Source organism: Alternaria arbusti, assembly GCF_024043155.1.
Source record: "Alternaria arbusti strain BMP 1465 chromosome Unknown scaffold_25, whole genome shotgun sequence".
Classification (NCBI taxonomy): Eukaryota; Fungi; Ascomycota; class Dothideomycetes; order Pleosporales; family Pleosporaceae; genus Alternaria; species Alternaria arbusti.
This window is the reverse complement of record NW_026249965.1, coordinates 186090-210672: the sequence shown is the minus strand read 5'-3', so window position 1 is coordinate 210672 and position 24583 is coordinate 186090. Positions and strand designations below refer to the sequence as shown.

Genomic DNA, 24583 nt, shown 5'->3' with positions numbered 1-24583 from the left:
TCCTAACAGCGTAACAGCGTAACAGCGTAACAGAAAAATATCTAACGTGAACTATCTACGTTAGTAAGCTCTTCTACATAGCAATATTGCTAGGGTCTAGATTCTTTAGCTAGTTTGGACTCCGCTGTCTTCTAGGTATGTTTGTCCTACGCTCGCAGCCTACCTAGATACCTCGTAACGCGACGCATACTTTACACACAGCTCGATTTCATTACAAAAGATCTCGAGCATGCCGGCTAAGCCGAGAAAGAAGGCTAACGCGATGCAGTTGCAGCGCAAGGGATGCCATCTATGGTCGTAATCCCGGCTAACGGACACGAGAGGCGCCGTGTCCTAGTAGACCGCGTAAGTACTCTCTAAACTTCGGTCGCACGCGTTTTAATACTAAAACTATCTTTAGGTGCATTCAATTGTGTCAAATCGCGTTCAGAACGGTGTTAGTACTCCTTCACCCGAGTGGTCCGTGCGCGATGCTGATATCAGGGTCTAGGACGAGCAATATCTGGTGCGCTGGACGTCGGACACGTCGACTTCGAAACCTCCGCTCAGCTGGCACTCAGTTAAGGACTTAGTGCGATGTCTAGAGCAGATCCAGGACTACCTCGAAGTGAGAGAGAAGTAAGCGGCATCTCAGTACTAGCTTTCTGCATGTTACTAACCTATCTAGGACCCTACCGCTACCTTCAGACATAAACCCTTCGAGGAAAAGAAAGAGTCCTGATGGTGGTTCATCGTACGAACGCCGCTCTTCACCATTCGATCGACGACTACAAGAGAGTCGTACGCCGTCAGCCTCTCGCTCTTCATCCGTGTCATCTGCAGCAACAGTCACGTCTCTAACCAGTGACATTTACAACGGAGTTCTGGATGCTGATCAATATGGTCATGTATTCTGCAGACACGTGAGTCGTGATAGCGAGCTTCCCCTCATCTGCTTCACTGACATGCGACAGGCTTCGGGTCCAGACATACCCGAACTTGACATTCGTACCGTACCCACGCCAGAGATGAACCGCATTGCACATCGTTCTAGTGTCGACAAAGCACTTATGTATATCCGCAATGAATATGTCCGGAGACTAGCGAAGGTACCAGGCAAGCCCATTCACTTGTTCAATGTGGTAGACAAAGCCACTCCCTCACTGCGCTTCCGGTACATCTCTGAGTACGTGCTGGATGAGCAACAAGGTGTCTACCGCGCATCAGTCGAAACACAACAAGGGTGTCAAAAATGTTCACCGCAGATGGGTCGAGACATCGGATGCGAGTACACAAGGAAGTGTGACTGTCTAGAGTACGCAGCAGTGGATGAGAGCCGCCTCGATGAAGAAAGCAAGCGGGAATACCAACTTGCGCTCGAGAACGGAGATTCAACAATGGGCTTTCCCAAGAAATTCCCTTATTTCGCCGAGGGCACCAAACGAGAGAAGACCGGCTGTCTCGTGCCATTCTATCTTAACTCCCGTCGTCCAATCTACGAGTGCAACGACAGGTGCAAATGCGGCCCCAAGTGTCGTAACAAGAATGTTCAGTTTGGACGACAAGTCGAAGTTGAGATCTTCCGAGCGAACGATGGACGTGGCTGGGGTCTCCGGTGCAAACAAGATCTCCACGAAGGCCAATTCATCGATACCTACCGCGGCGAAGTAATAACAGATGCCGAAGCCACGCGCCGCGAAACCTCGTCGTCAAAAGCAAAAACGTCCTACCTCTACTCCCTCGACAAGTTCGCTGAGTCGGAAGGCCTCAAGGAAGAAGATCTCTACGTTGTGGACGGCGAGTTCATGGGCGGACCGACAAAGTTCATCAACCACTCATGTGACCCGAATTGCCGGCAGTACACTGTCTCCTACAACAAGCACGACCCGAGAGTTTATGACATCGCGTTCTTTGCACGAAGGTTCATTTCAAAGGGCGAGGAATTGACGTTTGACTACCTTGATAAGGAAGAGGGGGAGGAGATGGATGAGCCGGGCGAGGGGGCGCTTCCTTGTCTTTGTGGGGCGAAGAATTGCCGCAAGTGGCTGTGGACGTGAGGATCGTGTCGCACAAGCGCGCGTGACATGTGGGAAAGTTCAGGTCGGCGTCTCAGAGAAGAGTGGACGGCTGTCAGACTGGTGAGGGGCTTATCTTCATGTGACGACTGCATTGCTCTGTATCAGCGATGAGCGTTCTGGCGTCTGCATTTTAATTTTGTCAACTATGATACAATACCATATCAGTTTATCCTTTCAGAAGCCTTCTTTCGTGTCCAACGTTGTTTTTATCCATGCTGATGGGGTAGGCGCAATCAATCGCGTACGTTTTTCGTCGTTTGTTTATCAGTATCGTCTAGACTGAACCACCAGTTGCATCACTAACTTGCTTCCTGAACTACACCCATCGCACTGGCACACAGATACATTGATCATGATCGCCTAGAACACGGAATAGTGCGTTGTACTACAATGTTCTGCCACTCATCAACTGACACGTATCAAGTCTCGAACGACTCTGACATCAAGTCTCCGAAAAAGTACCAGTGAACCCCGCAGTGGTCTACCACACGTCCCAAAGTCCTCGAGATTTAGCCTCGTGTCAGGCCAAGGGGGGATGCAGTACCTCACTTCAGCGGGTCAGGAACCAAAGTCTCGACTCGACTCAATGTGCGCGGTCTTCGCTTTTGGCCATGTCACCCCAGTGATCTCGCCGTCGAAATGCGCTTCGGTCGCGGAGTGGCTATCTTGGGCTCACATTCCAACGACATAGACCCTCGAACTGTGATTAACGAGGATGACAACGGCCAGCAATCTCTCCTCAGAATGGAAGTGTTGTTAGCAAGTTCTGTAGGCCAAGTTGCGGTCACTAAGCCATGACATATGGAGCAGAAACAGTGTAGTTCATAGCATACCCCGTGAGGTACCTGAAGGCTCAGCCCACTCATCTGGAACTTGACCCTTATGATGGTCTTGATGTTCGCGCGACCGGCCCCGCGGCACCTGACAGTGTGGTTTCGGTACACGGCTACGTACCCGAGATCGCATTCGCTGACAAGTGGATTATGCTTTGGTAAATGGATCCGAAACAGTAAATTAGAAGCGCTACGATTGGGCGAGACGGTTGCATTGTGACTATCGTGCAGTCGTCACATATAGCGCCGTGATCACCCGTCTTTGCACTGACACGTAGGTATCGAAACATCTGGTACAAGAAAAAAGGAAATAGACATGTCTACACCGCAGCCGTCCAGGTATACGTCAGTTGAGCACGCGCTTCCCTATTAAATCCGCAGTTCATGAATTATCAGGGTCTCTCTACATACCACAAGTCCACTTTCAAGATTGCGCAACCAAAGCACTTCCTTAACAGTGACTCCGGTCTCACTGTGCCACCATAACATCACTGCGACACCGACATGCAAATGTTCGCAACCATTCTAGAAAAGCTGCGGCTTATTCCCAACACAACAAACGAGGGGAAGACACAAAACGAAGAAGGCATACCATATGTCCAACTCAACGACGAATACGACACAGCCCTCCGGTTATCATGGACAAACGATCCAAAGAAACTGTACTTGTCTGCGTGTTTCGACCCGAAGCGGGAGGCGAATGTTGCAAAAGACTACAACATTGAAGGTCTTTGTCCAGTGGTCAAGGAAACCAAAGGCGACGAATTCATACTACGGGACAACGACGGCGGGTATTATCTCTGGGACGCATGGGTGGGTGAGTTGATGAAGTTCCGGGATTGGTGGATCGAAGGCTTCACGACAAAAGAAGAGCTAGTGGAGAACCTGGTGTGCAACATGACAGAAGCGCAAGCGGACGTGGAATTCATCGAGCGGAAGCGTAGAGACAGTGTGGTAGACTAGTCTTGCCCTGCATCTTGTAGTCGACTTGAAGATCGGAATCGGGATGGATGCATGCGAGGCGAGGTTGGGAGAAAGATGTAGTTTAAACTTTAAGCGACGTCGTCGGCAGCCAATGAAGAATGAGGACCCTGACCCACCATTTTTCGTGCCCCATTTTGCTGGTCCGTGACTCCGACGCAAAGGGACTACCACTGATAAAAGCGTCGACGCGGTGATCGTCGCCTGCCATGCCGATACCTGACTGAGACGCGTATTACACGGAAGGGTTCTGCTAGTTTCGAATCTCTCTAATCAAACAACAACATGCCTCAGTATCTCGTCAGGCTTGCGCAAGCGCATGAGAGTTTTCGGAAAGTCGAACTGCAAGCGCTAGCCGATATTGCGGGAGTGCCTTTACATTTTGTCAAGTATGAAGAAGATGTAAGTACCTTTCGTTTCACCGAGCAGTCTTCCAGTCTCAACTTCAACAGTCGCGTCTCTCGCAGTGTTGTTCTGGTTCAGATCCCGAAAAAGCAATCTCAGTGTCGCGTCACGCCTTACAAAAGCATACATTTCTGACGATCAAAGTCACCCTACTGCATTGTCGATCTGCCGTCAGAGGCTGCGGCACGAAAAGCCATCGCACGGAGCATCCTCGCACAGGGCATCTACGAGCTATGGGGCCAGGGATCAACATACGACGCCCTTCACGACTCCGTTCGCAGTCTGACCACATCCTGGTGGCCGCAGTACATTAACGCATCTTTCCGCTTTACCATAGAAGGCTATCGCGGCAGTAGATCAAACGATGAGCAGCGCGACATCATCGACAGTTTCTCCTACATGGCCTTCAAGGGACCACCGCGGATGCGAAACCCAGATGTCGCATTCCGTGTCTTTGAAGACTACGATCTTAATGTTAAGAAGCCAAAGTACATTTACTTTGGTCGCTTCATCGCCGACTCGTGTCGCAACGAAGCCAAGAAGACATTTGATCTCAAGAAGAGACATTACATCAGCACTACATCGATGGACGCCGAGCTCACACTGTTGACGGCTAACATCGCACACGTGGCACCGGGGAAGTTGTTTTACGACCCTTTTATGGGCACGGGCGGCTTCCCGATAGCATGCGCTCACTTCGGAGCGGTGGTATTCGGGAGTGACATTGACGGCCGCACTATCCGCGGCCTAGGAGGCAGCGCAAGAAGGGGACAGACAGGGAAGTACGACGTCGTCGGCAACTTCAAGCAGTACGATCTAGAGTCAAGCTACCTAGGCGCCTTCGTCTCCGACCTCACCAACACCCCACTGAGAATACCGCCACCCAGCAAAGATCACACGACAGGCTACCTCGATGGCATCGTATGCGACCCACCCTACGGCATCCGCGAAGGCCTGAAAGTGCTAGGATCCCGGCAAGCGCTGCTAGACATAGAACGCCAATCGCACCAAGACCAATTCAAAGAACCCGGGTACATACCCCCGAAGCGGCCCTACTCCTTCACCGCACTGCTCGATGACATACTAGCCTTTGCAGTCGCAACACTAGTCCCCGACGGCCGAATCAGCATGTGGATGCCCACGGCGAATGACGAGGACATCGAGCTCATCATCCCGAGCCATCCCTGTCTCGAACTGACGTCGGTCTGCGTCCAGGCGTTTAACAAGTGGTCACGTAGACTGCTGACGTATCGGCGGCGCAGGGAGGCGGAGGTTCCTGAGGGGGCGGCGGAGGCGGTTAGGAGGGAGTATGAGAAGGGGACTAGGGCTAGTGAGTTGAATGATTTTAGGAGGAAGTATTTTCAGGGGTTCAAGGAGTTTGAGAGTATGAAGAAGGAGTTTATAAGGATGAAGGTGGATGCTAGGGCTGGGGAGGAGATGGCTGGTGTAGGGGAGACGCCTGGTGCTGGAGCGACGGACAGTGTTGTGAAGGATGATGATACCAAAACGTAGCTTATGTGTGCTTCAATACATATTCAAGAGCTAGGATGAGCTATTCTGCCCCGGCATCCCTAGTCGATACCCATCATTAATGAGTGATCACTTCCCCTCCCCAGGATCTACCTTCGCCCTCCACCTCCCATCCTCCCCCTTCTCCAGTACAACCCTCTTCTCCGCCGCCATCAACGTAAAACTATCTTTATTCTTCTCAAACCACACTTGCCCCTCCCTTGCTCTCGATACACAAAGCACATCTGTCTGTGCAACTGCCGTACCGCCAGCAGCAAGAGCCAGTGCACCAGCTGCGAGAACTGGGCGCATGCTGGACTTTGTGATGTTGTTGTGGACGTGGGTTTGGAGACGAAGACGGTTGATTATGGGTGTGCCTGGTGGGGAGGGCAACGGAGGTGGTGGGGTTGGTGTTGGGGGAGGGGGGTTTGGCCGTTTGAGTGGAGTACGGAGGAGTGGATCAGATAGCCAGAAGCGGTGTGTGATCCTGGGAATACAGCCTGACATGGACTTTGGGAGATGGAATAGAAGCGACATATTTCCGACTGCCTGGATTGAATGATTTGATTTGAGTAGGGAAGGATGAAGGTCACTCAGCGTTGGTTTGAAGTTGAGTCGGCACGTTGTTTGTCCATAGGTTTGACAAGCTGGGAAGAGAATGAACAATGGAAGACAGAAGTGTATGAGCGCTGTGTGACGTTAGGCGTGGTGTTGCGATGGCATCGTCCGCTGGTGCTGTTACTTCACTGGTAGCTGCGCTGAAGTTGCTTTCACTGAGATATAATGGAGTAAGATAGGGCCGTGAAAGCTTAACGTTGTCGCATGCTCCTTGAACTGAATCCCTTGGTGTTAGCACCTCCATGGTGGTTGTGCGTCTGTAGTCTCCAGATTCCTTCTCTTCGTCATCTTATCCTCATCCACGGCTAGGTCAGTCCTGGCCATCTACACCAACAACTTCTGTCCCTTCCTTCACAGCCCCAGATCTGTCTCAATTCGTAGCAGAACCAGCAACCATAACTCGTTCTTTTGTACAAACATATGATACAATACCACTCTTCAACTCTACACGCCAATGACGAAACCTACTTCCCACCGCCCGTCAAACTCTCCTTAACCTCCCTAACCCCCTCTTTGACAACCGCACCAACGTCCACCGTCTTCCCATCCACGCCCGCCCTCTCCTGAACCCCCTGCTCCGCATTGCCCCCCTCTCTATCCACAAACCGCGGCCTATCCTTCCACCCATTCGCATGCATATACCCCGCCGTCACAAACCCCACAAACATGCCACCATAATGACTAGCATGATCCGCAGTCGACGTCCCCTTCTTGAACGATTGGAAAATCTCAAGCACGATGAAAGCACCCAACAGCATCTTAGGCCAAAACGCCACCTCCTGGTCTTTTACAAAAGGGATTTTAATCTTCTCTTGATCGGTGAGGAGGCAGTAGAGAACGGAGATACCCCAAATAGCAGCTGAAGCACCAACAGAATGCGCCGTAATATTTCCACGACCGAGATTAGCCCAGTACAGAGAGAACAAAGTACCCACGGCGCCGGCGGAGATGTATGTGCCCATGAAAGTGCCGCGGCCAACGAGGTCGCAGCATGCGGGACCGACGAGACACAGCATCATCATGTTGGCGAGGAGATGCTCGTACTGGACGTGGCTGAAGACGTTGAGGACACTTTGGACGGCGCGCGGGTAGCCAGGGACGTGCATGAAGTAGCGGGTTAGGATGGGCCAGAGGGGCATCACTCGCCATGCTACTGCTATACCGACGTTTATGGCCAGCAGCGCGCCGATGGTGGCGGTTGTGGGGCTGAGGTCGGGGAGGAGGCGGTAGGAGGGCGAGGGCGGGAGGTAGTAGTGGGCGAAACCGTAGCAGATTAGGACTGTGAGGAAGACGAAGGCGGACATGGGGTAGAGACGTTGCGCCTGCGATGGTGTTAGTGATGTGTCGAGCTGAAGGCAAAGGAGAGAGGGTGCTTACAAGGGTGGTTTGTGCGAGTAACTCTTCTTCCGTCTTTGCATCCGTTATTACAGCTGCCTTGCTGTATTTCTCCATTTCCTCTTTCCTTCGGCTGACTTGCTCGCGACCGAAGACGTCGACGTAGGCTGTTTGACCGGGCTTCATGAGTTGCGTGCCAGTCGGCGTACGCACATACTCTCCAGTCGCAAGTTTCTCCTCCATCTCCCTTTCTTGTTGTTCCTTCTCTTCTGCTTTCCGTGTAATCTCCTCTAATCGTTGTCTCCTCTTCTCCTCGATGTTGAGCTCAAATTGACTCTTGCCTGCATGCAGTATGCCAATCTTCCGATTGTCCGCTTCCTGTTGTATCCTCTCTGCCTCTTCCTTCTCCATTTGTTCTCGGAAAGCGCGAGCGGGGTCCTTGTATTTGGACTCGGTCTCTGGGTCGGCCAGCCACAGCTCGTAGGCTATACGGTTTGCCTCCTTCTCTGCCCATTCCTCCGCCGCACGCGCCTCATCTATTGGGTACTTTTCTCGTAACCACTCCAGGCCCTTCAATGCCGTATCCCTGCTCACGTGTGTATATTGCTTCCCGAGATTGTCCACGCCGTAATCGGCAAGCGAGCCTGCTGTCCGCCGGTGGTGTAATATCCGCAGAACATTGTTGCCGTCGTGACCCGATAGCTTTCGCCCAAATATTCGATGTATCGTTGGTTCACTGACTGGCCCTTCGGGTAGGGGACCTATCCTGACTGTGCGCTTGCGTGATTGGGGGATGCTCGGGTTCTGCGGGGTGTCTATAACTCTTGCTCGATAGCGGGGCGTGGAGACGAAGGCACGACATCGCGGGCGCGAGGATCGATGTCGCTGTATGAGAGCTAATAAAGGCGACTTGAGGGTTGGCTCTGATAACGGTTGTGCAGTGCAGAGTCGCCGCGCGAGCGATGCGCATGTTGGTCGGAGGAGGGACATTGTTAGATGCGCCGGCCCACCACAATTGTCGCACTTAGGATTGGCGTTGAAGAGCGACTATCGTCGGATTGTCTTGTTGACAGCCGTATCTGCTAGAGCCGAGCAATGCATGGTACGCACGTCGTGGGCTATGGTATGCCAGATGCATGATGCGCATTGCCAAAATGTTCCGTCGGCATCTCGGAGATGCACAGACGTCCCCCGTCAATCACTTGCACATGGCACTCACGAGCCAACAGGTGGGGTGTAAGTGCGACCAGGATTTGAGATCTCAAATGTACATTGTTTGTGATCTTATATCGAATCGGTCTTTCATCAAGTCTCTCCCAGTGCCTTCATCTTCGCCAACACTCCCATATTCATACCCACGATCAACTTGACCAACTCCCAATCCCCATACTCTCCCACATTGTCCATCACAACAACACCCGTACTTCCATCACCGCCTTTCGCCCTCCTCACTACACCCTCGGCGCTCTCATCTGCGACCTCCGGGTGGCGAGGCGTCGTGTTTGGCGCTTCCAAGTGATGCCCCTCACAAAGCCACTCCTCCATGCCCCTGTTGACAATTTTGGCGATAGCCCCAGGCCAGCAAGATTTCTTCCAAAAGTTGCTTCCGGAGAGAAAATTTAGGTGCAGTGGTCCTGGCGGTACTGGGTTCGTGACATCGGTCGTGATGCCCGGGATTGGGTGAACGGCGGCAGCAGAACGCACAAGATGGTCGTTACAATGCTGTATCTTTGTTGGGATGATATCTGGTATTAGAACCTCGCAGAAGTCTTGGAGACAGAACGTTGGTGCGGACGAGTGCGATGGGAAGACGGCGTGAGTTGCGTTGTGCGGCCAGGCTGTTGCGTCTAGTCCGCCATTCTTGCAATCTGAACTCGAAGATGAAGCCACAGTCCGGGCTACATTGTACCTCCGTACCAGAACCAGCTTGCTTCTTACAGCTCCCAAATACGGTATCGCGTTCTCCGTGTACCAATGGCGTGCATTGGGGGTGATGTAGTGCTCCTCTAGGATGCGGGCAAGATGTTCGTCCGTCGCGCTTCCCACACCTTCTCGCTTCAAACTCACCAATACCGTCTCGCTTGGGTTGGCTAAGAGAAAGTCGTAGCATATCTTCAGGATGGGCTCAAGGTACTTCGGTCCTGTCAGACTCACAGGGAATGCGCCGTGTACAAGGTAAAGGTCTTTCTTTGATGCATCCGTCGCGTGTGTTGGCTGTACACGTATGTCCAAGAACCTGATCCCATTTTCTAGCTGTACCTTGATATCGTGGACCTGACATCGAACAGATGGGAGGGCTCGATAGTGCGTATGTGCGTTGTGCGATCCGGGGATGCTTATAGCTGATAGAGGTAGATCATCTGGTAATGAGCCCATCCATGCAGAGTAGTTTGGAATGTGATTCACATGAATCGAGAGATGGGGAACTGGTTTCGATGGGTGAAAGAGGGCTTTGTAGGTTGTTGAAGAATCTGCGGACAGCGGGGTGAACGACTGTGTTGACTTTTGAGTATATGACGGGTGCGTATCAATGCGATGGCGTTCACCATTGGAAGTCTGGATGATGAGACGCAGGGTTGGGTTTGATAGTGTAGATGCGTTGGACTGCTTCGAGTTTGCAAATGTTAAAGTATACGACTCGAACGGCTGCAAGACAGTCTCAAGATCTTGACCGTTGAAGCTTTGTGCATGGTTGCTGAGTTCAGGTGAAGTAGGCGCCGCGGATGGGGTGCTTTGAGCACCGAGGAAGTACCCGCTTGCTTTCGACTGTAGTGTATTTGGGTCCTCAAACCGCTCCACACGCTGAATCGAAAGGGTGACAGGCGTCAAATTTCGCACGGTAAGTGGTGAGGCCATGACCGATAGTTCCAGCTCTTTGTTACTCCAGTGTCCTGCAAGGGTAGGATTTGAGATCTCTCAAGACACGTCAGCGCGTAGAGAGGTTGACAAACTTGAGGTGCCGACCGAAGCTATCCCAATTGAATGAGTTTGTTGCAGGACTGGTGACTGCGGAACGATGCCGTCTCGAACAAAGTGTAAACCTTTGTCTCACAAGGGTGCAGATGCTTGAACAATGAAAGGTCGAGAAATGGTCGTCAGCCAACGTGCACAGGCCGAATCAAGCGCCAAGGCGCCAGTCTTAAGAAGGCGCGCAAGGGAGGCGCAATTCTAGGGCACAGAGGTTCATTTGCAGGTATAAGGGAGAAAGGGTGCAGTTATACACTGATAGTTCGTTCAAGTTCCTGTTGTCGCAAACATCAATAGATTGTCTCAACACCAGGTAATAGTAAATATCTCGCATTTGTCACGAATATCAACAAAGGCCTAAGCCTTCAACTATCATCGGAACCACTACACTGCGTCGAAAACAGACGCCAAAGCGTCCGATCTGCCTCTACCAGGGGTTCATCTGGGTATCATGCAGCCAAAAGGTAAGATATGCATGTCCAACAATGAGAAAAGTACTGGTACAACTAACACCTCAACTGTACACTTGTAAAACCGCAAACGCCTCTCATGCAATGCACCGCGCAGATAGATACGGCGTCTGTCTGGAAAAGAAAGCCCGCCAACGCCGAGAAATGCAGTTCGCTAGCAGAGAAGGTGATTCATGTTTTTGGGTACCGGGCCGGTTGGGCTTTCAATGATGTGCCGCTGTGCGCTGCCCGAGGATGAAGGACGAGAATCGCTTGTAGACGACGTCGCATGCGCGTATGCCATCTCCTCCTGAATTTGAGCACTGGGCGTACGGTCCTTTGTAGGTGTGAAGCTTTCTATTGGTGGTCGCTTCGGTGAGTGGTTGTTGCGGCTATCTGCACTCGAAACAGGCTGGAACACAAAGTCTGACTTTATCTTGGTCAGTCGTGCTGGCTTCCTAGGGGTCGAAGGAGTCCGTCGCTTCTCGATGTGAATCGTGTCACTGGCATTCTCTTTCGGATTGAGCCGAGTCTGCTCGTTGAACTTTGACTCGATAATGGTAAGGGCCGGATCGGATGCTTTGGCCAGAGGCTTGCCTGTAGGTTTGGCGCCGCCCTTGGTAGCCTTGAAGACATTGTTGATAGCGGGAGCCTCTTTCTTCGGCTCCTTCTTGCCCGCCTTGCTCTTGCTTGCTGCTGTTGCCTTCTTTGGCTGTGCTTTCGGCTTCTTTGCGGGTGCTTTGGTTGCGGGCTTGCCGAACAGATCCATTTGCCCATCTGCCTTCGCGTCTGCCTTCCTCTTTGTGCCTTTCTTGGACGGGGTGTCTGGTTCCGCTTTGTTAAACGATAGTGGCAGTATGCGGGGGCTCTGTCCAGGTGTGAGCTGGCCTGCATTGCGTAGGACACCAGGTTTTCGAGGAGTTCCGATGATGACCTCTGCTCTTTGCTTCTCCCTGACCTTGTTGAGATCCTCCTCTGTGACGGTCTTATAGTCCATGGGATCGTCCCATCGTCGCATGTTGGCATGGCGTGCGACTTCATCGCAAGGACCTTTGACTACTAGGTCCCACTTGTCCTCGAGATCTTTACCCATCGGCTCCGGGTCGTTGTTCAGCCAGACCGTGACTCCATCCTTCCGGTCGCGAACGATATTGCACATCTCGCGGGCGATGCGCCGCACACCGGGGACCTTCAACGTGGTGCCAGCCACGATAACAGCGTCTGGCCTCATGCGCATGTCATAGGATGCACAAGAGCCGATCGACTCATCATCAGGATTATGTTCGTTGTAGAGGACCATACGAGGACGCAGGCGGCCAATGCCGTGGCTGCGCTTGTCTGCGACTTGGCGGATCTCGTCGTTCTCCACACAGCTTGGGCAGGGCGGTGGACTAGGCCCGTTGAACTGCTCGGCGTCGAAAGGCTCCACCTTCTGACACTTGGAGCACACCATGTAATCCAAACCGCCATGTACTTGAACAGTCTTGGGCCAAGGTCCTTTCTTGGGCAAAGGCACCGTTGTGCTTAGAGGGGGTAATGAAGTGTCTATGCCGTCGACGTTCTGGGTGTAAAGCCGCATGAGGCGCCCTTCTTGGGCTAGGGTCGCGAGAAGATGGTGGAAGGCGGTGGGCTGCGCAGATTTGGTGTGCTGAGACAGTGTGCGCACCATGTCGTGGAAGGTGGACGTGGACGTGTCATCCTGGTAAACAGACGCGTCGAAGAGGTCCTTGCCGGAGGACTTGAGCTTGTGCTCCTTCTTGAGCATGTTGAAGAGGCCAGTAGCTGATCGGAAGTCGGGAATGCCAGCCGAAACCGAAATGCCTGCACCTGCTATAACCACAATCTTGCGCTTCTTGTGCAAAACGCTCAGCAAGCGCTGCAGCTGTGGTAGCTCGTCTTGTTCGACGTCGGACCTGGAGAGGTCAAGGTATTCTGCCGTGCGCTCCTTGGGCTCTGCCGTCTTCCTCCTCTTTACTGGACGCGGGTTGTCGTCGTTGCTGGAGGGAGGAGAAGGCATGTCTTCGGGCGCGGGTGACGTCTTGGCGGATGAGCGTCGCGAGGAGGATGGGGACATGTAGGCGCGACGTTGAGCGAAGGATTTGTTAAGCTCAGGCGGTGGAGTGGGCGACCGAGAAAGAATAGAGAGATCGGAATCCGAAATCTCGGTCAAGGGCGAGCTGGGCTCGTTGTTTAGCGCGTTGTAAGCCATGGTGAAGGAGCGCCGTGGGGATTGTGGGGTGGACAGCAACAGGCAGTGACAGCCGTGTGTCGCGAGGGAGGTTCAATGTCGAACGCAAGGCGCCTGACGGCTTTCAGGGACCCGGCGCGTCTAGTACCACTAGATTCTTTGTAGCTTGAACAAGACGGTGGAATTCCGCATTAATTTCTGGGTATTGGTTCGAGATATGCCGCGTACGGAGAGTGTGTAGAGATCGTGATTGTGCGGAGGGCGTAGGTTGGGGGCTGTCGGTCGTCGCTGCCGTGCTGCCGCTGCTGCCGTTTTGGTCCCCTTCGAGAACCGTCAGATCGGGAAGGTACGCTAGATCATTGTGACGCTTCGTGAAGGCGCGATAAAGAAAGGGCAGGCAGGCGCGCGTCTGGAATAGACGCGTTTGTGGGCGGTGGTGAAGGGGGTGGGAAGGGTGCAGAGGTTGGCGGTGGATGCGATGACGGGCGAGCGCTCGTTGACCTGGACAACCATGGGCGCCGGGTAGGTCTGCCAAGAACAGAACCTAAACACTCGACCTGTTTACGTTTGCGGCATGTCTGTGCTGGGCCGAACATGGCACTATCTGAACGGCAGCATCATTGAAGTAGTAGGCGTGGAAGAAGCATGTTAAGCCGTGTACATAGAGTACGACAGCGAGCTCTGAAGCAAGTCCTCGCTCGTCATGCTTCCCACTGGACGGCACGATGCCATGTTCTTCGTGACAGCCACAGCGCATGCAACCCCTCCCAGGTTCATAGAGATCGGCGCAATGCGCTTATTTGACCGTCGGAATCCCGAAGTCGCATGAGCATCCTGAGCTTATTGCACTATATTCTGAGCTCTTGCGATGACCTTCATTAGCATTCTGGGAAGGTTGACTGCCCGGGATGACGATTGTGCGCGAAGCTCTCACGAACAGCACACCAGATGGAACCGCGCTAGTCATCGTTAGCTGCATCGCTTACTGCCGCAACTGATCCCAGACAACCGGGGCGCAGCCTCATCAACCCTCGACCCTCTCTACGTCCGTCTTTGTCTTGAATTTCGTGCCTCATTTCCTTGTATTCTCTGTGATACCCGACGATTCGCTCGTCATCTGTTCGTGTTTGTCTAGTGCGACTTTCTTGGCGGGGTTGTTTCCCACCTCTTGTCTTCTCGACTGATCTCACCTCTCAGCCGACCTGTCGCCGAGCGCAGCTATCTCACCACAATGGACGGTGCAAGTTATAACATGGATGTGGACGATCTCTTTGGAGACTCAGAACATGTCAATATACAGTCTATCAATACGACGCCGCCAGTGAAAGGGCTCGACGGGCGAATCGATGAGCTAGCGTCTAGCGGTTGCTGCCAGTAAGTGAGTCTTGGGTAAGTCTGCCAGCTGCACTAACAGGTAATAGAAAGATATCGTGGTCCAAGAATGGCTGTGTTGCCTACATAAGTCCAGACGGCTACTCTGTCCACCTGAAGATTTTTTCGCGAGATCCTGAATCTGGCAAATGGGATCTCGGAAGAAACGTCCCTCTCGAATTTCCACAGGGCCGCGAAATCTTTCGTTTGACCCATCTTTCATGGAGTCATCTGGGCAACGATCTCGCTGTCATGGACGAAGCAGGTCGAGTGATGGTCTTCTCGTGCGCCATGGCCTTGGACCGCATGCATTTCACCAGAGCGGAAGTGGCTCATCCAGAGTCCGAAGTAGATGGGGTGGTAGGCATGCATTGGCTTGCGATCCTACCATATGCGCAAAAGGTAATGTGTTTTGGATGTTTGTAAGCCTGTTTCTAATGTCCATCCAGAATCTCATTGCTTGGTCAGCTTCGCAAGAAAAAGGCAAATGGAAGTGGAATATCAAACAGCACATGTTCAACAATGCGCACCATCCTGTAGAAGGCAAAGCATGCTTCATATATCTGAAGAGACATGGCGAGCTCAAGCTTCGCTTCCAGCAAATTGACAACAGTTGGCAAGAAGTCTCCGCTCAATTAGGGCCTATGATCTCAACGAAGGAGTCCTTCACACACGCAGCCTTTACGTCGAACAACGGTACGGTCCTCTGTACGCTATGATGTTATTAAGTTAACATCTTCTAGATAACACCCTCCTACTGGCTGCCTACGACGTCAAGAGGCGGTTGCATTTATATCGAATTGAGACAATCTGGAATGTACCAACCGACAAGCGTAGCCAGAACGCCGGTCCATTCGAGAAGCCAACCATCCAAGTTTCATTGATCGCTTTGGAAGATGACTGCAACCCCGTTGAGCTTGCGAATGACGACCTGGGCGACGGCACAGCATCAAGAGGTGCGGCTGCCGCTCAACTAACACATCTCAACTTCCTTCCCGTTACGCCCGAGCAAGATGACGGCTCGGTGCCCACCATTCAAGCCATATTTTGCAAGCCACCGAATCCGATCTCGTATGATCTGAACCCGCAAGAAACACGGTACAGCATTATCGTCAAATGGCAGGTGCATCAAGAGCAGCACAGTCAGCTCCATTCCAGCCTCGATCAGGTGACATCAAAGAAGAAGAGCGTGAGCTCGGTATCTGCACAGAACACGTTCCTTCTAAAGAGACAGCCTGACTTCTCATTGCATGCTGTTGCATTAGGGTTCTACCCGATATGGTACAGCATGCTCCTGGCATTCACGTACAGTGATGGGGCTATCGAGTTCAGGAAGCGATCGACCATGGAGATAGTCATGCCAGATGGCAATACTGACACTGTGAACTCGCTATTACAAGCTGGTTTCGTCTTCCAGCACGCCGAACCCTCGCTCCACGTCGCCCTATCACCCAACCACTGCTTAGCGGTATGTATGCAACTGGATGGTAGCCCAAAGCTGCGCTCTATGGAGTACTCCCACGGCACTCTCTCATCAGACGATGATGATCCCCGCCATGCCGCCGCTCTCGCAGCACTCATTCTACAGTCTTCGTCTGCAGCAAACCAATACTATTCCAGCGACGACATCTTCGCTCTTGTCAGCTCCCTCAGCGACAAGCGCAAGCACGATTTCATCAATCTGCTCTTCGAAGGACTCCAAGTCAACATTGACTGTGGCGTAGACGACACATCAAGCAATCACTTCCTTCTCCTCGGCCGCAGCCCCTTCTTCGTAAAGACGCTCTCGGCCATGAACATCCTCGGCCTCCAAGGCAACGTCGACCGTTCTCTGAGCAGCAAGATGGCCTGGCAACTCATCAACATCAGATTTGTCACGCAAACCCTGACCACCATCGTCCGCCTCCACGGCGACCCATCGAAGAGCAACCTCCGACCCGAAGCCGTCCCCCAAATGATCGGAACCTGCAGATGGACAATGCACTTCATGGCCTACATCCTAGATGATCTCTTCGCCCTCGGCCGCGCCCTATCCGACATACCCCCAGCAGACCTCACGCGTCCCGTCCTTGAGGCCAAAATCCGTGAGCTCAACAAACCCGCGCTCCTCCTCATCCTGTCCGCCTTCCCCCGCGCCATGATGAAACTCTGGTTCCAACCTATTGCGTGGCTCTCGCGCAGCGCAGCAGCCTACGTCACGCTGCCCAATTCCGCAGCCGGGAACCCAAATGCACCGCCGCAAACACCTGAAGCGAAGAAACTATACGCTCCTCTTTATGCTGCTATAACAGATATCCCGTTTGACTACCGCTACTACGAACAGCTGCTCAGCGAGACGCAGAGCCACGTCCGTGGGACGTACAAGCAGCGCAATTTGACGGACATGCAACGCAACAGCATCGAGCGCGAACTGCTCCTCGGGAAAATCCCAGACATCCTGTTTCCAGTGGCTAAACGGCTTGTGACGGATTACCTCTGGAAAAGCACGCAGCAGCAAGTTTGTCTCGCGGATAAGCTCGACATGGGTAGACTCATGTTCTTCGATACCACGTGGTTAGGGTTCACGGACTCAAAGCGCGCAAGGTATTGGCACGATACTCATGTGGTGGATGTGTGTCAGAAGATGATTATCAGGGGCACGGGCACGTGGACGCATCCTGTGGGGTCGGCGACGGGTGGCGGGAACAGGTCGAGGAGTGACAGTATTCAGAGTGCGGGGGCGAATGGAGAGGGCAGGAAGAAGAAGAATTTGCTCAAGCAGTGTACGAGGTGTGGTGCTTGTATGGAGGATGTTGTGCCGGGTTTGCCGGGGTATACTCCTGCGCATTCTCAGTACTTGCTCGGGTTGAGTAAGCACTGTGTCTGTGGGAATAGCTGGATGCTTGTCGAGACGAAGGGGAAGGCGAAGTAGGCAGACTGGCAGAGGGGTGAGAAGGATCTGAGTGAAGGCTTCTACTGAGTAGTCTTCCAGCTTTGCGTAACATGTTAGAATAGAAGAGTAGTCACATATCACAGTATGGGGAAAAGTTGATTTGTTCGTGGTCATGTTTATTCTCATTCATTCAGGGCAGTCTAGCTGCTTTTCATATGGCTCATCATAAGATGCGCATGTAGATCATAAACACATACACACATAACCAAGACTCATCAAGCTGTCTATGCCTTCGCGGCACCAGCCTTGATGAGGAGGATATCACCATCCTCGACAACGTAGTCCTTGCCCTTGGTCATGATCTTGCCCTTTGCCTTGCAAGTGGCTTCGTCACCCTCTTCCCTCAATGTCGCGTAGTTGTATACGATTGCCTGAATGAAGGTCTTCTCGAAGTCACCGTGAATGACACCAGCAGCTTGTGGCGCCTTGGTGCCAGTCCTTATTGTCCATTGTCGGACTTCGTCGGTACCGGTTGTGAAGAAGCTACCAAGTTGAAGGGCCTTGCGCATGACCTGGATGGCCTTGGGCAGCGCCGACTTGGTACCGAGGTTCTTGAGCTCTTCGGCGGCCTCCTCGTCAGACATGACGGCGATGCGCTCCTCGAGCTGTACGGAGATAGGAATGATTGGGTCACCGGGGGCGTTGGTCTTGACCCATTCGGCGATCTTGGGGAGATGCTTGTTCTTCTGGCGGATGTAGTCCTTCTCGCTCAGGTTGACAAGAGTGACGACGGGCTTGGCGGAGAGGAGGAAGAGAGGGTTGATGTGCTCGACCTAGCAAACTGTTAGTACGAGCTTGCGACAGGTATTCCATGTAGGTAACGAGGTTGGGGTGTTGTTAATCAGAGAAGGACTTCACTTCAGAATAGCCCAGCGTTAATGGGCCATCAGAGAGCTGGGATTATAGAGCAATCGCTCTTTGTCATCTTGTAACAGGGTGTGCAGGGAAAGGAAGTGAGATGTACATACCTCTTTGGGCGACCAGTTGCCCTTCCGGACATCCTTGCCGTCCTTGAGCATCTCGAGGACCTTCTCAACTGTGGCTTGCTCCTCCTTGAGCTTCTTCATCTCCAGACTCTGACCGCCTCTCCTTGTCTCCTTGACAAGCGCGGCGTGTGCCTTCTCGGTGAACTCAATGTCCTTCAGGCGCAGCTCCTCGGCGATGATGTCCAAGTCACGGATGGGGTCGACGTCACCCTCAACGTGAATAATCTCGGCATCGTCGAAGCATCGGACGACCTGGAAGATGGCATCGACGGCGCGGATGTGCGACAAGAAGGCGTTACCGAGACCAGCACCAGTGGAAGCACCGCGCGTGAGACCAGCAATATCGTAGATGGTCAAGTGGGCAGGTACGACCGACTTGGGCTTGTAGTGCTCCACTAGCCAGTCGAAGCGCTCATCTGGGACAATGACGCGCGACTCTTCTGGGTCGATGGTGGCATATGGGAAGTTGGCGGGGTTACCAAGAGAGCACTTGGTGATGGCTTGGAAGAGCGTCGACTTGCCGACGTTCGCTAGGCCAACCTGGCAATCACTGTTAATGTGAGAACGCGACAAGACCAGCTAGGGAGGGCTCTCACTCACGATACCAGTCTTCAGGTTGTTTCCCGGCCTGCCGAGCGGGAGCTTCTCCTCCTTGACCTGCTTCTTGGGAGGCATCTTTTTCTTCTTGGGCGCGGACGCGTAGGTGCGAGCTGCAGTGAAGGAAAGGAAAAATTTGGTGGGGGAAGATGAAGAGTGCAAAGAGGCTGGGAAAAAGCAGGCAGTGCTTGCTGCCGGGTTGTAAAAAGTGGGTATCAGAGAAGAGAAAGAAAAGGTGAGAGGCCTGGTGGGGGGCGTGATGAAATAGAGGGGTGGGAGAGCTACCTAGCAGCCGCTCTCCTGCGTTTCCTGGGTTAATTGACGGTGCAGCGAGTCCAATCGAATTTTCTTAAGTTTATGTGGCTAGGGCAGTGTCCGTGCAGCGCTTGCTCGAAGCAGCAAGCGCCGAAGCCGCGTCTCCAGCTCTCGAGAGCGCCAAACCGGCGGTCATGGCTACAACGACCTCCATCTCCATCTCCTCCCCCACACCTGTCCCTCCGCATATTACTCCCAGGGCTGGCCCCATTCACTGACCTCCGCCCTCCGTCATTGTACCACTACGTACCACACATCGTCCCTTCACAGCGTCTATGATACCCCACCCTTCTTATTCGGTACCGACGTAGAGACCTACCCCAATACATACCACACTCGATTGTACATACATCACTCCAACCATAGACAATGTCATCCTCTACCCGTCCAAAACCGTCGCGCAAAAGTTCCAGCCAACATAGGACCACGCTGTCGCTGCAGAGAACCGAGGTCTCTATACACGTCTATGACCTGTTACCGCCCGGCAAGGTCGCAACCGTACTGTGGGCAATCGGCAGCTCGCTCCTTCACACAGGTGTTGTTATTGGCGACAGGGAATATGCATATGGCGGACATGACCGGCGGGACCTGACAGGCGTGTACTGGACGAAGCCTGGGCAAGAACCCCCGGGCGGCACGTTCAAGCAGGCGATTCTACATGGCTTCTCTTTCCGACCTGAGGAAGAACTAGAGGCTATCATACAAGAGGTATGCCAGGACGTTTGTATTCGGGAAACTAGCTAACATGTTACAGGCCTCACACGAGTTCCAAGGAACATCGTACAACCTCCTCACGAAGAACTGCAACCACTTCACGTCCTACCTCTGCGAGAGGCTCACGGGTCGCCCAGCTCCAAGCTATCTAAACCGTGCCGCTAGCATCGGCGTCGCTCTACCATGCGTTGTACCACGGGAATGGATAGCGCCACCGGATTATGATACTGCTGATGGAGAGTTGCTTGACGAAGAGTTCGAAGACGAAGGAGCGTCGATGCTACGTCATGATCGAGAACGAGAACGCCATCGGACAACTGAGGAAGCAAGGGGCTGGGAAAACGCGGGCTATTCTGCTGGAAGTAGTCGTGGTGATCAAGGAAGCGCAAGAGGGCCTATTAGGTATGAGGCTGGAAATCTTGCACCCAGGCTTGTCAACATCGCGGAAACGGATTCTAGTGGTCGGACTATTCCACCCGCTGAAAGGGCACCACTGCCGAAAAATCTGACATGACTCTTGAATTGGTCTGATATGCCCTGGCCACTATACACTGCTCTTGTGATGCATGCCCAAGTGCTCATTGCCTCTACCCATGACGCCTGGTGAACCCCACTATCATCGTACACTTCGTCTGATTTCCATCCCCACGTGCTCGACAAGCAGTCTCTAACCCAGTCTCCTCGGCTTCTTGCTCCTTGTACCACCAAACTTCAACCTCGTCGAATCTGCCAGCTTCACAATCAGCGGCCGTATCCTCTTTCCCTCAGCACCCAATATCGCCTTTGTGACTGCCTCCCTGCCTGCGCCAAACCCTCTGTATATCAACTCCAACTTCTGAATCTGCGGCAGCAAGCCCTTGTCCTGGATGCGGTTCATGAGGAAGGCGGCCAATTGATAGGCTGCATCGTATGTTCCGCGCCCCGCTTTCCTGAAGCCGATGTTTCCGCAAGATACCGAGATCAGTGGGTTTCGGTTTGGCTGTGTCAGACACAAGTGTGTGTTGTGCTTGGTGGCGTAAACGTGGAGTTTGTGTTTGTCGTCTTCGTCCCATTCGCGCGGCGCGAGGTTCTTGAAAGAAGCGTCGTTTGGGTTTTGGCCGGGTATAAAATTGTATGGATTGGGGGCTGCGCCACTGAAGTTCTCATCTACATTGCTGAGCAGCTGGTCGAGACTCTTCTCAGGCCTCTTGCGGAAGGAGGGAGGAGTTGCAGCGAGGACTCGTGTGCTGTGCGAAAACGGTCGCAGGGGTTGCGTGTGTCGACATGATGAGCGAATTGAGCATGTGAGGGATCGAAACGTCTGTAGAGTTGTGTTGCTGGCCATGTTGAAGGCGGTAGATGCCCCGATTGAGGTTCGGGGATGCAGCGATTTGCTAGAAAGTCGCAGAAGGTTGCGAGTCTGGCTTGGCATTCGGAAAAAGATGGCGATGCTTCTCACCCACCTTCGCCGCGCCCACCTTCCAACGCTCACTGCTTGGGCCGGTCCTACCTCAATTTGATACCCAGATCCAATTGCGTGCAAGTCCAGAGCATGAGACCCCAGACAGCAAGCACATTTGCCGCCACTGCGCGATGGAGCATACAACCCGCCGCTGCTACGCCTGCAAGCGCATACGGAAGAGCTGCATCGTATAGACGGATATCAACACTACCAAGAACATCGCAAGTCTCCTCCACACGCACGTCACTACCTTCCACATCCACACCCTCCTCCCAACGCTTCCTCCGCAGCGAATTCTTGCCCCAAGATGTCCTCTTCCGCACGTCATCCGCATACGCCCGCCACTTCTCTTCTCGGCCCGCCCTGTACGAGCAAGCGCAAAAGCAAAAAGACGTAAAGGACCAAGAGCCTGACCCCACCAAATCAACAGCCTCCCAGGGTAGCACCTCAGAGCAGGCTGCAGGCGACCAGGCAAAGAAAGAGGGCGAGGAAGCCAAGGAGAAGAAGGAGAAGAAGGACGGAGAGGAAGAAGCTGGTGAACAGAAGGAGGGCGAAGAGGGCCAGAAGAAAGAGAAGAAGGATGCGCCCCCACCTCCACCCCACGGCGACAAGACACCATGGCAGGTCTTCACCGAGACCTTGAAGCAAGAGTTCCAGGCCTCGAAAGACTGGAACGAGGGTACAAAGCAGTTGGGTGGTGCGCTGCACGACTTCCAGCAGAACCCAAACGTCCAGAAGGCTGGCCAGATCTCTGAAGCTGCCAAGACAAAGACCACAGAGGCATTGAAGGCGACGGCATCAGCTGTTGGTCACGGTGCGGCGTGGACATGGGACACTATGCCCGTCAAGGGCGTTCGTGCTGCTGCGAGGGTCACTGGTACCGGACTTGAATACGCAACTCGGCCAGTCCGACAGACCAAGGCCTTCCAAGCTGTGAAGGAAACAATCGACGATGGCAGCTCGTCAAGATACGGCGGTTGGGTCGAGAAGGAAGAGCGCAGGAAGAGGCGAGAGCTGCGCGAACTCAACGAACTCCAGCGGACTGGCGGTAAACCCCTGGGCCCAATGGAGGAGGACCCAAAGTAAGGCATCTCTGAGAATATGAGGACCTTTGACTAACAAGTAGCAGTGCTGGCACAAACGTTACCCTTCACAAAGACGCCAAGTACAAGGAAGTCTGGAGAGAATGGAAGGACAACTCCAAGCTTGCCCAAGGCTTCTTCAACATGAAGACCGTCTACAGGGAGTCCGACAACGCCATCATCGAGACCGCTCGCAGTATCTCCGACCGCATCACCGGCTTCTTCGCCGAAAACGAGACGGCCATGGTCATCAAGCGATTCAGAGAAATGGACCCCAACTTCCAAATGGAGCCCTTCCTGACCGAGATGCGCGAATACATACTCCCAGAAGTCCTGGACGCATACGTCAAGGGCGACATTGCCGTCTTGAAGGAGTGGCTATCAGCAGCGCAATACTCAGTATACGCAGCGCTGATGCAACAATACCAGGCCGCTGGCCTCAAGTCTGACGGAAAGATTGTCGACATTCGTGGCGTCGACGTCCTGAACGCGAAACTGCTGGAGCCAGGAGAGATCCCCGTCTTCATCCTTACCTGCAGAACACAAGAAGTGCACGTCTACCGCAACGCCAAGTCCGGAGAACTGGCCTCCGGCATGGACGACAAGGTCCAGCAAGTCACATACGCCATTGGTGTCACCAGGATACCAGAAGACGTCAACAACCCCGAGACACGAGGATGGAGATTGATCGAGCTGCAGAAGAGTGCCAGGGATTACTACTGAGCGATTCGCTACTAATCTCTTTTTTATTCCATCTGCGTCCCACCCTGTACGATTACACTACCTTCTCACCGCATCTTAATGTTGGTGGTTATGTTCTTGCTGCATCTTTGGCGTCCAAAAAGACAGTTGTTGCTCTGTTTTTGTAGTCCTTGGCCTCTATACCGAGGTTTTATGTTTCGTCACCTGGGTCATGGAAGTGGATAGACGGACGCCGTAGATGAGTATGGCGTTCTACATGACGCACTTCTCTACTCTGTATGTATAGTATGATGACTTGATGGATTGGTGGAGTGGAAATACCACGTGTAAAGCAAGTGGAACTAGTTTCCAAGGACAGAACTGAGATAATCAAATCTCAAGTCACACATGATACATCGTCTCGAGCTATTTTCATCGTGATGTACAGTTCCTGATGTACATTGGGAGGAGTTTTGAGTCGACAGCATACATGGGCGGGCATCGACGACAACCCGTTCGACATAAAGGGGCACCTACGCCATAAGCTAATTCATTATCATCGGCCGAAGTACGCACCAAGAGATGCAAACACACTCCATGACAAAACCCATGAATAGTACACCACCTTGGCGACCATTATCCCAAATTTCCCTCGCCCTTGCAGCCAACAACATCCCACCCTCTGAACCTCGGCACTTCCTATTCCGCAGCGTCCGAGCTCAGGGACCGAACGCGCGCGCATACGCGGAACCTCCGACTGTACTACCAAACCGTGCTCACCGCCGACTTACCCTCTAGCCTAGCCGAAAGAAAAAAAGTCTCTGCTTCAAAGTCTAGGCGTCTGACTACTACGTAAGTATGATATCCGCAAGGTCTGCCTTATCTGGGCATGTGGGTCGTAGCAGAGTGTTAGGTTTCGGGGCATACAGAGCATTGGCCCCGCTGCGCGAAGTCCGCCCGGGTTGTATAAAAGGGCAGAGAGGGCCTGCTGGGGGTGGGTTAGCAGATAGGATACGGATTGTTAGGTGGACGAGTAGTGTTTGTAAGTTTTCATTCCAATTCCTGTCTGGATTGACTTCCATGTCCTATAGTTATGGAAGACTCGAGAAAGAAGAATTTAGT

General features: G+C 53.0%; 10 protein-coding genes across 10 annotated transcripts; 6 read left to right on the top strand and 4 right to left on the bottom strand.

The window, feature by feature from the left end:
• Positions 1-282: 282 nt before the first annotated feature.
• J4E86_010809 (uncharacterized protein) lies at positions 283-2036 on the top strand (the record flags this gene model as incomplete). The annotated part of the gene is made up of 4 exons (XM_051451303.1): positions 283-345; positions 401-436; positions 491-607; positions 954-2036. 4 exons carry the CDS (start codon positions 283-285, stop codon positions 2034-2036), a joined length of 1299 nt encoding a protein of 432 aa, XP_051297590.1.
• Positions 2037-3400: 1364 nt separating this feature from the next.
• J4E86_010808 (uncharacterized protein) lies at positions 3401-3853 on the top strand (the record flags this gene model as incomplete). Its single annotated transcript, XM_051451302.1, has 1 exon — positions 3401-3853. One exon carries the CDS (start codon positions 3401-3403, stop codon positions 3851-3853), a length of 453 nt encoding a protein of 150 aa, XP_051297589.1.
• A 303-nt stretch (positions 3854-4156) lies between these two features.
• Positions 4157-5788, top strand: J4E86_010807 (uncharacterized protein; the record flags this gene model as incomplete). Its single annotated transcript, XM_051451301.1, has 2 exons — positions 4157-4273; positions 4421-5788. 2 exons carry the CDS (start codon positions 4157-4159, stop codon positions 5786-5788), a joined length of 1485 nt encoding a protein of 494 aa, XP_051297588.1.
• Positions 5789-6867: 1079 nt separating this feature from the next.
• On the bottom strand, positions 6868-10594 carry J4E86_010806 (uncharacterized protein; the record flags this gene model as incomplete). Its single annotated transcript, XM_051451300.1, has 3 exons — positions 6868-7725; positions 7781-8542; positions 9098-10594. The coding sequence occupies 3 exons, from the start codon at positions 10592-10594 to the stop codon at positions 6868-6870; spliced, it is 3117 nt and encodes a 1038-aa protein (XP_051297587.1).
• Positions 10595-11329: 735 nt separating this feature from the next.
• J4E86_010805 (uncharacterized protein) lies at positions 11330-13363 on the bottom strand (the record flags this gene model as incomplete). Its single annotated transcript, XM_051451299.1, has 1 exon — positions 11330-13363. The coding sequence occupies one exon, from the start codon at positions 13361-13363 to the stop codon at positions 11330-11332; it is 2034 nt and encodes a 677-aa protein (XP_051297586.1).
• Positions 13364-14573: 1210 nt separating this feature from the next.
• J4E86_010804 (uncharacterized protein) lies at positions 14574-17624 on the top strand (the record flags this gene model as incomplete). Its single annotated transcript, XM_051451298.1, has 4 exons — positions 14574-14716; positions 14764-15115; positions 15163-15409; positions 15457-17624. 4 exons carry the CDS (start codon positions 14574-14576, stop codon positions 17622-17624), a joined length of 2910 nt encoding a protein of 969 aa, XP_051297585.1.
• A 245-nt stretch (positions 17625-17869) lies between these two features.
• OLA1 (Obg-like ATPase) lies at positions 17870-19306 on the bottom strand (the record flags this gene model as incomplete). The annotated part of the gene is made up of 3 exons (XM_051451297.1): positions 17870-18418; positions 18614-19171; positions 19232-19306. 3 exons carry the CDS (start codon positions 19304-19306, stop codon positions 17870-17872), a joined length of 1182 nt encoding a protein of 393 aa, XP_051297584.1.
• A 606-nt stretch (positions 19307-19912) lies between these two features.
• On the top strand, positions 19913-20771 carry J4E86_010802 (uncharacterized protein; the record flags this gene model as incomplete). The annotated part of the gene is made up of 2 exons (XM_051451296.1): positions 19913-20251; positions 20298-20771. 2 exons carry the CDS (start codon positions 19913-19915, stop codon positions 20769-20771), a joined length of 813 nt encoding a protein of 270 aa, XP_051297583.1.
• A 153-nt stretch (positions 20772-20924) lies between these two features.
• On the bottom strand, positions 20925-21581 carry J4E86_010801 (uncharacterized protein; the record flags this gene model as incomplete). Its single annotated transcript, XM_051451295.1, has 1 exon — positions 20925-21581. The coding sequence occupies one exon, from the start codon at positions 21579-21581 to the stop codon at positions 20925-20927; it is 657 nt and encodes a 218-aa protein (XP_051297582.1).
• A 207-nt stretch (positions 21582-21788) lies between these two features.
• Positions 21789-23503, top strand: J4E86_010800 (uncharacterized protein; the record flags this gene model as incomplete). The annotated part of the gene is made up of 2 exons (XM_051451294.1): positions 21789-22780; positions 22828-23503. The coding sequence occupies 2 exons, from the start codon at positions 21789-21791 to the stop codon at positions 23501-23503; spliced, it is 1668 nt and encodes a 555-aa protein (XP_051297581.1).
• Between the last annotated feature and the right edge of the window lie 1080 nt (positions 23504-24583).